Here is a 13,384-nt window from a genome sequence, read left to right as displayed (position 1 = left end):
AAATATGTGGATCTCTTCCAAATATTCAGCTCCTTTCGGAACATGCAGTACTACATGCTCTAAAAAATCTCTTATGTGACCAACAATTGTAACAGACAATGATGAAGATGGGAGAATGACACGGTTGCCATTGTGATAAAGTATAGGCTTACAGAGGATTCATATTTATTTGCACGTGAAGAACGTCACATACATCATGATTACAGTGTATGCAGGAAGACTGAGGCTGACACTGCTTCATTCAGCAGAAAACAGCTGGATGTTCGTGATTCTAAGTGACGTGTTTGTAAAGTCAAGCCTTTATGTTTAATGGCTTCAGCCGATATCTCTGTTGATATAGTTTTTGAGCTTTAAAGAATAATTAACAGGTGTTGAAACGTGTTGAAACAATTTTAACAGACACAAAACACATAAAGGTGGGGTGGGAGTCTGGGTGCTTCAAAGTATTACTGAGCAATTGCCTTACTGGGAATTACTATGGCACCTGTGATTACATCAAAGTATCAGGCTAGTATACATATTTTCTAGGTTAATTTTTAGCCACACTAGCTGCAGGGCCCCAGGGAAAGCAAAATCAAGTCTGTTAGTTGGTTGGTTCACTACTTCCAGACTGAAATATGATAACTTTTGGACGGATTACCACAACATCTGGTGCAGACTCCAGAGAATGAATCCTATTAATATTTGTGATCCCCTGATTTTTACTCTGGCATCACTATTAGGTTGACATTTTTTAGGTGAAATATCTCAGATTTAAATTGATTGCCATGAAATTTGGTACAGACATTCATGTTCCCCTTAGGATATATTGTCATAACACTGTTGATCCCCTGACTTCCCAGTTCATACCATTATCAGGCAAACAAATTCATATTTCCAGTGAAATATCTAAACATCTGGGTGGATAAATGGTGGATACTAGAATGTAATGTTACAGTAGCAAAAACAAAGCATCTAAAGTTAGCTAACATTTGCTAGTTACTATAAGCTACTGGTCATATGAGAACATGAGGCAAAAACAATGAGTGCAAAGGGTGTATTTTATTGCTTATGAATTCTGATTTGTGCCCATAGATGCCCCCGGAATCCCACACACTGGACCTTCAGTGCATTTCATTGCAACTCACCAACACAGGTACGTCCGTCAAAGCCAAACTCATAGCCGCTCTGGCACTGGCAGCGGTGGCTACCAGGTAGATTCATGCACTCAGCATGAGCACCACATGAACTCAGGCCCTCAGCACACTCATCTATGTCTGTGTGAGAGAAGAAGAGAGAAAGTGAGACAGTTTTTCTCCAAACTCATATGACTGCAATCCAGGAATCCCAATCTAACAACATGTGAGTGCAAACGCTGTAATTAAGATTCATTACTGGTGCTTTTAGTGCATATACATCGCCCGCCTGCTTGTTTGTGTGGCTATAACATGTGCCCCCACACCTGGATTCTGGACTGCACAGAATATGTGACCAGAGAGATACACTGAGGCCCAATCATGGGAACTAAGACCGAGCCTGGGGCTTTCCTAGTGCTGTCAGCAGGAGGGAAAGACCTGCTGCTGGGCTAATGACAGGACATGCATCACCTTAAAGCCATGGAAGTCCCTGTTAACTACAGAATTAAACTGGAGAAGGAGAGGAGAGGAGAGGAGAACAGAGAAGAGAAGAGAAGAGAAGAGAAGAAAAGAGAAGAGAAGAGAAGAGAAGAGAAGAGAAGAGAAGAGAAGAGAAGAGAAGAGAAGAGAAGAGAAGCAGATTATTCCTTCCATTCAGCCTGTACTTGACCCCTCTGCACTAGATGGAGAGATGTTGATGAAACACAGACACGCAGCCTTGAACTGTCTTGTAACTGTCTGCATGTGTTTGTATGTGTACATGTGTGAGGGAGGGAGACACCATTAGACAAGGCAAACTGGAGGGAAGCACCATAAAGCATTGTCAGTGTTCTTCAACAGCACGCTGTACGTGCACATGCATGCCCGTTTGAAGTGCTGACTGATAGATACCGTAACAGTTGCGTCCATCCCCTCTGTAACCAGTAGCACACTGGCACTGGAAGGCCTGGCCCTCCAGTGGGATACACTGGGCCGTGGTGTCACAGTCGTGGTTTCCAGCGTAGCAGGGGTTGACCAGCTCCAGTCCTGTTCCCTCAGCTACAGAGAGGAGAAGAGACAGATTAAATAACATGAGGGATAAAAGAGAAAGCGAGTGTGTTAGTGCTGATACTGAAGCTGCTGGTATAGAATAGTGCTAAAATAAACCTTAAGAGACAAACAGTAACAAATCTTCTAAGTATTATTTGTGCATCCAGAGACACATGACAAGAAACATCTATTGCACGACTGCACCAACTCCTCAACACTCCAAATGTCCTGAATTGAGATAAATTGAGATCTGGATTATCCGACAGTCAAAGTCGAATGATCACAGCAATGATCCCGGCCTAACCAAACACACATGTGAAATCACTCCACACCAATTCCCATAGGACGCTTTCTTCTTAGGAAGTGACTCCCTTCATGTTCTCAATATTCAACATATGGACAATGTTAGACACACGTACACATGAGAAAGACACACACAGACAGGGGGATGAGTGAGCGGATGTGTGTTCAGGGTTTCCTCATACCAAAGCTCCGCTCGGACACAATTTAAACGGCAACCCTCAGACTAATATCTGGAAAATGAGGAAGAAAACAGCAGAGTAAAGAAAACTGTGGGAGATCATTAGAAAAGAATGTGGAGGACTTATAAATATGCTTGGGATTATGTGAAGCAGTGCTACAAAATCAAAATGCTCCAGAGAGCACTCATCAGGCTGGGTGGCACAGTGGGAATCAAGCCACAAATCCTGGTGGTGATTCAGCTTGTGCCTTTCTCTACCAACTTAATCTGATCCACTGAACCACTGAAATAAACTGTTGTTAATTATAACTGGTTTCGAGCTATAGTGAAAATATTTATCTGATCATTCGTCTAGACTGGCTGTGGATTTGGTGTCCCATGACTAAAATAAAGCTCTAAAAATGTCAAAAGTAATGAAAAATAAAGTGTTTTGACTTTCAAAGAAAATTCTGTTGTTGCATTTGTGGTCAGATAAAAGAAATACAGCATTGGTGATGGACGACTGTTTTTACATTGTCTAAATATCTCCCCTAAATACCGCACAGTAGTGCGGTTTTCATTTAACAACCTTGTTGTTTCTAAATATAATTCCAAATATGGCATTTGTATTAAGTTTAAACTAAGCGTTTTTGATGTCTGTATATAGTTCGGCTGAATTTTAAGGATGCCATTGCCATTAGAGGTTTGGAGTCCAGCTGATCTTTGTGTCTACATATGCGCAGTTTTCCACAAGAATAAGAAAAGCAAACCACCAAAAAGAAAATTTAAAAAACTCTCATGACTAATATCTGGTTTTAATGATGTTTATGTGTTTTAGGGTGGATTTTTTCTTTACCATCAGGGGCATCATCCACTGTAAACAACACACACACACCTAAACAAAATTAAACACACAGACACAGCTTGCTTCCATCTCCTTAGGCCAGTTTTGGCTCGTTATCAAAGAGAGAGAGAGACTCTTCAAAGTCCTGAATGTGGCCGGGAAGAAGGGGAGATGAGAGGGCGAGATACACATGGATGGGAGAAAAGACTGAGGGATAATTAGAGAGAAAGAGAGAGAGAAGGCGAGCGGGAGAGAGGGGTGGAGAACACAAACACACGCACACACATACACACACACACACGCATGCATTACACACCATCAAAGCAATGACTGCAGTTTCCCACCTGTTGCTTCTTTGCTTCTTACAAAACTCCTCCACACACACACACACACACACACACACACACACACACACACACACACACACACACACACACAGGCAGCTTTTACAGGGGCGTAGCTATAGCCGTATCAGGCTGGCCAAGGTGCACTGCCTTCTCTTTTAATCCAGTGGAATCACCCTTTAAGCAATGCCATCTATCATCACTGACTCTTACTGACACATCGAAATGACCTGAAATTTAAGAGAGTGGTGTTTAAAGTGACGAAAGTAGCATCTTAATGAGCCTTCAGTACTTCTCAGGCCTCGCACTATGAACCACACGGCCTCTGCTGCTTTAATCTTGACCACTCTTATTCAAATCTGCCTCTCACAAATTCCCTCGCGGACTTCAGTTGCACATACTGTGACACGTTCATCATGTAAAGTCTGCTAGGACAGAGACTGCAAGCTGCTGACAGAAGGGCTTCAAGTCTGTTCCACTGGTTGCCAGGGAAAGTTTCGAGCAACAGCTCCAGCCAGTCATGTACACGGTGATTGCTGCTGTCATATTTCTTGTGGAAGTTGATAAAATGCCTCTACTCATCTGTACCAGCAGATAACATGACATAAATCTCATGTGTAGGCTGTTTTGTGACTGAACTAAAAGATATACATTTTTATATAGCATATAGGTTACACACACACTATACTATTACTAAATAATATTAAATTGGGTAGTACTTACATCGGAAGACCTTTTACTGTTTTTTGGCCGACTTTCTTAGCCTATATATTTGGCATTACACTGCACAGCTTTTAGTTTATAGGGTAGACTGCAACAATAAAATTACACTGTAACCTATTTACAACAAATAATATTGTACTTTTTGTGTAGCTGCCTTAATTGTCTTAATTAAAAATAAAGACAAAAGAAAAAATAATTTTGAGATTCATTAGAACCTCAGATTATATGGTATGACAGCTAGTAAGATATTGATAACACATTCTCAAGTCAGGTTATTTGTTCTCTCTGTCTGTTTCTGCTGGTTTCTCACTCTTTGTATCTCGCTCTTTGTGTCTTTATCAGTTCAGTGCCTTCAGTTCTTCTGCAATCTCTGATTCTCATGACATCAGTGGGCAGCTATTCTGCCCGGCAACCCCCCCGATAGAAAATCTGTCATTGGCCAGGATATTATTTCCCAGAAAGTGTAAGACCACTGAACACACACATGCTCCCTCTCTCTCTCTCTCTCTCTCTCTCTCTCACACACACACACACACACACACACACACACTCCACTTAACTCATGTTTACAAAACCCCCTGATCCCCGAAAGCTCTTCCAGCTGTGCTCTGGGTGTATCAGTGCGTGTGCATGTGCATGTGTGAGATGTGTCATCATAGCCTTTTTAATCAACGTGTTGACGTTTAAATGACAGAAACCTGGTCTGGATTCAAAAACTGGGGGAACAAAATCCAGTCTCTCTCTGCCTCTCATCCTCTTTAGTTTCCTGTCCATCTTTTGAGGTCTTGTGTCACTGTCTCTATCTGGTTTTCATCAGATAGAGTGGGTAAAGAAAGACTGACCGCTGTGTGTTGACAGAAAAAGAACATGACACATGTTCATGCAGTATTTCTATACACATTTCCATATTTGTATCGGTCTCTGTTTATCTGTTGGTATCTGGAGAAAGGGAGGGTGCAGATGATGCAAGAGAAGATGAATGGAGCAAAGGAAGAAAAGACAGAGGGGTAATCAAACATAATTAAGAAGAAGAATGTGTGCTTCTGTCTGTGCTCAACTTCCCATTGACTGGGATCTTTAGGAAACCTCTGTTTCTCTGGCTGATGTTGGTCAACTTTGAGAAACCAAACTCAACAATAAGGTGCACATTTTGCTCTACACACTCTCATATTTATTCATTTCTCTTCATTCTAAAATCTCATTGAATACTGCTGTCCTCCATTCGGTTTTCACTGCTCAACCAGCTCACTCTACACTTGTCCAGATTTAAGCCATAAATGCCACTCATAATGAACAAACCAAACTAGTCAAATATCCAAAGTCAGCTGTGACGCAAATCGCGGTTACAATGATCCCTAAGAGTGGTGTAGTGTTACTGCAGCCTTAAGTAGACAATGAACCCAGAACAGCAGAGGTAATACGGACATTTCAACATTGTTCTCTATGGTTCCAGTGTATAATTATCCCTCAGCTTGCAGCGTGTGTGTTTAAAGCTAAGCTCTGTCCAACTCTGCGCCGTGGTTTGGCTGAGGTTTCTGTGGCAGCATTGCAACAATTACTAGGTGGCCTGGTTGCTCGTTGTGGCCCTGGAACAGAAAACCTCACGTTTCAACGCCTTCAGTGTGTTTGCCCACTAACAGATTGACAGGGATTGTCTGGAATGAAATCAGGTACTCGGCTCTCAACATAAATTGGCCAAAGTTGGCGAGACATCATCAGGTAGCTGCTGTCCATGTGATGGATGTGACTCCCTGACCCCATGTAATCTTCATACAAGATTACACTGTTTTTCATTCACAATGTATATTTGTGTTTGGTGCATTACTGCCTCTTGTGAATGTTTTAATGACAGCTGGCTGAAAAACAAATTGTCACTCAGGAACTAATAGCTTCTTTGCATCTGATGTCATACATCTGTGCATTGTCCAGATGGAGGGCATGCAACTGGAGGCAAAGCCACTTTAAGTCCCACAAATAGAAAATAGCAGCAAATGTGGATCAAAAACCTTCATCTTCTAATGTCAAACATAAACGTTAAAGCATTGTGTTTAACGTGCCTCAGGTGGGATGAAATTGCAATGTGCTGTGATAGCTTCTCCATGTTTTTAGGCATGACACAGATTTTTAACAGCATTTCACCAGACCTCTGGGAATATAAGTTAGCTAACATTACCTAGTAACGTTAGCCAGACAGGGGTGCATCTATGTACAGAGTTTAAATACAAAAGACAGTTATACTCAAGCACATTCACTCATCTGGACACAAACAAGAAGGCACTTGTTTCAGTCATGGACCCAACTGCACACTTTAAAGTTATAGTCCACTAGACTCTTGTACGCTTTCATTGTGCTCTTTATGTAAGGTTAGGAGGTCTGGAAGGCAAGGTAGTTTGTAATGACGATTGTGTTCACACCGAGCAAATCAGTCAAGTTGTGGAACAAAAAAATAAGGTTAAGTTTAATCTAATTTCTTTCAACCCAGTTGTACACTCCTTGAAAGCCTCTGAAACAGTTACATATCTTTTCAAGACTAAACCTAAAAGACTTATCTTTGATTCTACTTATAATAATGTTGTCATTATACGTATTTGCCTTTAATATTAATAAGAAGACAAAGAGGAGGATACTTGTGTGCAATTAAGTATTTCATTAAACCAAATTCGATCTAATCCCAGTTTGACTCACCTCCAACTGGGCTGATCTTGTTGGTGATAGCATATCTCAGGATCCGCTCCTCCTTGACGTACATCACAAACACCCTCTCCATGGTGATCTGCAGCGTTTCCTGGACAGCGGCACGGTTGTCATGTCGACAGTCTCGGTAGGTGATGTTCTGCTTCAGCTGGAAGGAGAAGGACTCTGAGCCTCGCTCTGCCGAAACAACTGAAAACTCCCTGACAGAAGTGGAGGTGGCCACTGGGGAAAGACAAAATGAAAGGAGTTAGGGAAACGGAGGCATCACATGTAACACACAAGCTGTCTCTTCTGGTTGTTATGGTTACCAGATGGGTAGTACTGGTAGGTCTCCTTGAAGGGTTCCATGGTAACTTCAGCCGCAGGGGGCAGGAAGGGCACGTTGCCATTGATTACAGTATCCACAGTGAGGTGGTTGTGGTCATCAAGGCCACGGCCCGTCTGGATGATTGACAGGCGCTGGTTTCCGGGGTAGAAGATCACCTCTGCACGCCGAGTGAACTCCGCACCTGGTGATAAAATTATTCGATCGATCAGTTCTCTTCCTGTTTGCCTATTTATAGATTATTTAATTTCTTACTGCAGACACATCAACAGTGCGGCAGTTGCATATAAAAAGTGGAATGTCTGCAATGGTTAAATCTGTACAGAACACACATGCAAGCTCACACAAACACACACACACACACACACACACACACACACACACACACACACACACACACACACATACACACACATGCAGCTGCTTCCTATTAGAGAGGGGAGGTGGAAGCCTGATATCACATCACATCCCTGGAGACAATACAGCTGGCTGGGAGACCGACAACACACACACACACACACACACACTGTAGGAGTTCCCTCACCTCTCTACAGATGTGCTCAAGACTCAAAATGTACAAGGCAACACACTTAACCAAACACATAGACACACACAGTTTACCTGTGATTTTGAATCCTGCTTGGCTATTAGGCAGCTCCAGAGCGAACAGCCATCCAAACAGCTCTCCTATTGGTGCAAGTGGCATCAGAGCCCAGCCCACTGGCTCTGGTACCTAACCAATTGGCACAGAGATTACAAAGAGAACTCAGACAAACCAGAAAAATTAAATGTGGATGAAGAGAAGAGAATTCATACCAAGTTTTTAAAGCAAACTCCTACCTCACTGATGGCAGTGTACGCTCTCCCATCTCCCACCACGATGTAGGCATGAAGATCAATGTTGTTCAGCTCCACTGGTGTCGAACCCACAGTCACTGTTCCGCTCACCTTACCACTAACACGCTGTGGAGCACCTGGAGGGGCAGCACAGGGATTACAACGAAAAACAACTTTAACATTTAGAGAAATAATAATGCTACTACATTTTAAAAATGCAATAAAGTTAATGTCTCTGGGTGAGTTAATGACAGTGCTCTAACCCTCAGGGAGACAGTGGCGTCCATTTCCATAGAAGCCAGGCCGGCAGTGACAGCAGAAGCCTGTGGCGTAGTCGGAGCAAAATGCATTCTGGGAGCACTGCTGTTGGAATCTAAAATGAGAAGAGAGAGCAATGGAAGACATGTTTAATGCTATTGATGAATATTTGGATTCCATTATACAGTCACCAATTCAAACAATCAACCACTACAAATAGTTAGAATACATATTTCTTACACCAGCAGCAACAGGTAAATATCACACTATCTAGTCTTCACATACCTGGCACATGTTTCCTTATTCTCTGTAGTGTAATGAATCACTAAGAGACAGAGAGAAAATAATAATGATTATGAATGACAGACACAAAACAATAAATATATTATACTATTCTGTCTTGAATCCACGATTCTAGGAGGAGAAAAGTGTATATGCAGACCATTATCATCATTTGCAATCTTCACATCAACCTGTATTATTAATCTTTCTTTGCACTCTTTCTGCATTGTCTCCTACGGTCATATCTCGCTTGAACTACGCTACATTGCCTCCATGATTTCTAGTGGTACTGCTCCATTTCATCCATATCCATGAGCTTTCAGAAAATGTGCGTAATATGGACGAAAGGAAAGCATAGAACGAACAGAAGGCTCTAAATGTTAAGCATAAATGAGACTATTGTGACAGGCACAGGGTCCAATCCAGCCCACTGGATGACTTTGCACATCTAATATTGATGCACTTGTGAAGACCAAGATTTGTAAATGGTTTGTATAGCTGATAACTTAACTTGCTTCCTCACTTAAGTTTGATGTGGTGTTGCTAATATTACTACACAGGACTGCAAATGTATGGAAATATGCACATCATGACAGGGAGTCATGACTAATTGTGGAAAAACTGACGTTATTGTTGAAATTGCACATATTTTATGCTTAAGACATCTCAGGCTGTTCATCATCTGTTTTTAGGGTGTACTTCTTCTTTACACTGACAGAAAGAGGAAAAAATGGAAGTATTGTTATTTATAGGTTATTGTGTAATGGTTTTACTGGTCTGGCACACTTGAGATTACATATTGCCCATGAACTAAAATGAGTTTGACACCCCTGGTTTACAGTATTTACATCATACAGACATGCACGTGTAAATTGAGACAGAACATTAAAGGTTATTTCCATTTAAGTACAGGTGGACAGAAAGAATAAGACAGTGGACCAGACACAGGGAGAGGCACACACACACACTCTCAAAGACACACATGTCAAGGCACTACTTGGAGAAAAAACAGCTGTTGCTGCCTCCCACACCCACTAATCCACTCACATGCACACAAATTCACTGTTGCTTCATGAACTCCAAAAGACATCTGAAAGGCACAAGTCTAACCTCAGAAGGATAAAAATCACGATACATTGATAAAGTAATATATATATATAATGTATTGTACAGTATACATAGTTCATAGAAGTATTAATACATGTGCTGTTCTCAAACACTCAGGGATGATCATTTCTTCCTGAGAAAAAAATCCCCTGACAAACAGGAAGTGATGAACTCTGTTCTTGATTTATTCAAAATAAACAAAAAAAGAAGTGGATAGTCAGCATGAAAAGTGGCAGTCACCACTGCTGAGCAGACAAAAAGTTACATTTTCACCCACATATCTGACAATATTTCTCAGACCACTTATACACACACACAACTGTTAAGTCTCAAAAGGGATGAAAGACTTTAAATGTCTCTAAAATTACATCATTCGTGTAACTCAAGAGCTAAAACAGTGCAGTAACGATTAAAAAACAAAGATTTCTCAATCCTGCTTGCAGTAATTTGCACTGGATTCAAAACACCACATACAACTTGCATAACTACCGAATGAGTGCTTTGCTCTCTCCAGTATTTCTTTTTGTGTGTCTCTCTGTTTCTCTTTCAGTAAATGGCTGATTTGGGATCAAAATGCAGCATTCTATCATCCTACCGGGCATTACACACACAGACACAGACACACATACACACGCATACAGATGAACACAGGATGTCCAGTTGTTTTTACAGGAACTGTACAGATGCAGGAGACAAATGAATGTGCTTTTACACATATAAACACACACATGTGCCAATACTACGGAGTGAAACTCAAGTACCAATATCACAATGTATGTATGCTCTGTCTAAGTTTCATAGACAGCTAACCCATGACAGCACTTGACCCATGTATGAAGTCTTAAAATCTAGATAACCTTAAAACAACCAAGGATAATTGATTAATGTGATGCAAAACATCTTGTTTTAGATATGAGAGCTGTCTTAAATACTAGACAAGGGATTGGCCTTGGTCTTAAAATACTGTGATTCATTTCTGGAAAATGCTTAATCTGTTGACAGATATTTCTTTGCCTCTTCTGAGAAAATTTGTATTTCATCACTCCAAACTGAGTTAAACGCCCTAATAAGATAGGCTTTTCAACCCTTACATAACCAGGCAAGTTGACTGAGAACACATTCTTATTTACGGCAAAAGCCTGTGGGAGTAGTTGCAGGGGAGGGAGTGTTGAACACACACACACATACACACACACCTGGGAGCTGCCCAGCACAACGGTAGTATTGTACTGCCAGCTGCTGAGCAGCTCTGTGGCTGAGGGCAAAGTAATGCTACCCTCCTGTTTCCCAAAGTGACTATCCTTTCATAAGTTAAGCCGACAATATATGCATATAATATATATATAATAATATATATATGCATATACACAGATATTTATAAGGACACATAGTTTGTCTCTTACCTCCTGTGTCAAAATCAACATCGTCTTCATCCACGCTGACCACGTGACCTCCAGGGGAAAGAGGTGGTACACTTCTGTGAGGGGGGTAGACATCCACCACCTCCAGAGGAACCTACAGGGGGAATTGGCTATGTTTAACTTCAAATATATTTTTCCTGTTGTCTTTGAGAGCCAAGCCAATACTTTTTAACTCTCTCCAGATGCTATAAACCAGAGAGCTATGATCCGTGCATTCTTTACATATTCTGTACAGTATATAGGGTATAATGAGTGCAGTTGTGTCAGTGTTTCGTTGACGCCACTATACTGTCTCCAAAAGAGCATTCCATTATAACCACAGAATTTACAAAAAGCGACTTCAATTTCAAACCGTTATTACAAAACTCAGACAGCACTGCCAGTTTAAATCCCTCATTTTTCAAATCCACTACATGTGATGTTTTCAGAGAATTTAATCAGATTGCCACACAGCGCTGCTGTCTACATGAGCATTTTATGAATTCCTGTCATGCAACACAAATGTGATGTAGAAGCTTTGAAATGCTTGTATTTCAAGTGTTCTTTGATTTTAAAAAGCACTGAAATGCCAATAAAACCCTGATTCCCGTTTGTGTTAAAATGTTCCTTTACACAATTAGGTGTTTACAGTAACATACACACAACATGTTAATACATTTCATCTGCACGAAGGCTTTGGTGTTACCTGTGGTTGCTGTTCCTGAGTCTGCCGAGCACCTCCCTCTGATTCTCTTTCTGGATGATTAGGAGGAACATACTGCCTCTCTGCTGGCTCTGAACTGTACCTGGGTTCAGAGGTCAGTGGTACATCCTCGCTGCCATGTGACACCTGATGACCAGAATCCTCTGAAGGTGAAGAGGGAGCATCTGGTGCTGAGTGGTCACCACCAGCAGGAGCTGGCTGGAATGCAGGGTTCCCACCAGTCAGAGGATAATCATCATCTTCCTCCTCGTTATAAGGGTCAAGAGTGCCATCTGTATATTCCTCAAACTCACCATACTCAGGGGTGGTGGTGTCCTAAAAGTAGAAACCATGGAGGAGTCAAAGGGCTTTTCTGCACGTGTTCTCACAAAAACAACTCTTGACGGTACATAAAATGAATAAAAATAAAAGCAAAATTACCAGGGAGAGGTGAAATCCTCCAGTTGGTGGAGTAACAAGGAGGCCACCAGTGGATGCAGGAACAATGTTGTCGAAAGAGTAACGGTTTCCAGTGTGGAAAAGCCAAACCCCAGGAATTCCTGTATTACCAACCCTAGAGAGCAAGAAACCAGTAAAGTGTGAGCACACAGTCCAGTCTGAGTGCATTAGTAACTTCACCGGTTTATATTGTGCTTGTACTTTTCCTGCAATGACATGTCAGAATGTGAATTATTTTCAGATGCAAAGCACACGCTGGAAAGCATATTGGAAGCTATTAGCTCAAAGATAAAAATTAATGTTAACAGCTGTATTTTTTTAGCTAGTTATCAAATTGCAATCTTGTTACATAACTCTTTTGTTAGCTGACTCTGACTATAAAGACATTTATTTAACAATGTATTATATTAAAGCTAGCATTAGAGGTGTGTTGCTCGTTAGCAACAACAGCTAACAGTTAACGAACAACAGCTGCTTTGCTAAATTAGCCTGCTAGCCAGTTAGTAATTAGCCAGCTACTGTGCAACATTAACTTTTTTCCTCTGGCAACAATTTACAGTTTTATAGAAATGTTTATAGAGATAAAGATTCCAGTGTCACAATACTAACCTCAATCTTCTAAACTCAACTTTTACTTTCACAACAACAGTATTTTTTAGATACTTCAGTTTTATTCAGATATTTCTTCTTTTCTCGCCATGTGGCTGGCCACTTTTTGGTGTGTTGCTTGTTCGCAACAACAATTAACAGTTGATAAACAACAGCTACTTTGCTAAATTAGCCTGCTAGCCAGTTAGAAATTAG

General features: G+C 41.1%; 1 protein-coding gene across 14 annotated transcripts in view; it reads right to left on the bottom strand.

The window, feature by feature from the left end:
• nid2a (nidogen 2a (osteonidogen)) overlaps window positions 1-13,384 on the bottom strand; it is a 42,545-nt gene that overhangs the window by 15,918 nt on the left and 13,243 nt on the right. For all 14 annotated transcript variants that reach the window (XM_049569891.1, XM_049569893.1, XM_049569897.1 and 11 more), the window contains exons 6-16: window positions 12,563-12,695; window positions 12,125-12,457; window positions 11,422-11,533; window positions 8,915-8,954; window positions 8,635-8,744; window positions 8,375-8,508; window positions 8,156-8,267; window positions 7,518-7,718; window positions 7,201-7,431; window positions 2,007-2,153; window positions 1,128-1,256 (exon numbers count right to left, since the gene is read on the bottom strand). In XM_049569891.1, the coding sequence (XP_049425848.1) occupies window positions 1,128-1,256; window positions 2,007-2,153; window positions 7,201-7,431; window positions 7,518-7,718; window positions 8,156-8,267; window positions 8,375-8,508; window positions 8,635-8,744; window positions 8,915-8,954; window positions 11,422-11,533; window positions 12,125-12,457; window positions 12,563-12,695 (1,682 nt within the window). The remainder of the gene's footprint in view (window positions 1-1,127; window positions 1,257-2,006; window positions 2,154-7,200; window positions 7,432-7,517; window positions 7,719-8,155; window positions 8,268-8,374; window positions 8,509-8,634; window positions 8,745-8,914; window positions 8,955-11,421; window positions 11,534-12,124; window positions 12,458-12,562; window positions 12,696-13,384) is intronic.

Source organism: Epinephelus fuscoguttatus, linkage group LG24 (assembly GCF_011397635.1).
Source record: "Epinephelus fuscoguttatus linkage group LG24, E.fuscoguttatus.final_Chr_v1".
Taxonomy (NCBI): domain Eukaryota; kingdom Metazoa; phylum Chordata; class Actinopteri; order Perciformes; family Serranidae; genus Epinephelus; species Epinephelus fuscoguttatus.
Note: the sequence above shows the minus strand (reverse complement) of the source record. Positions and strands in the feature narration are given on the sequence as shown.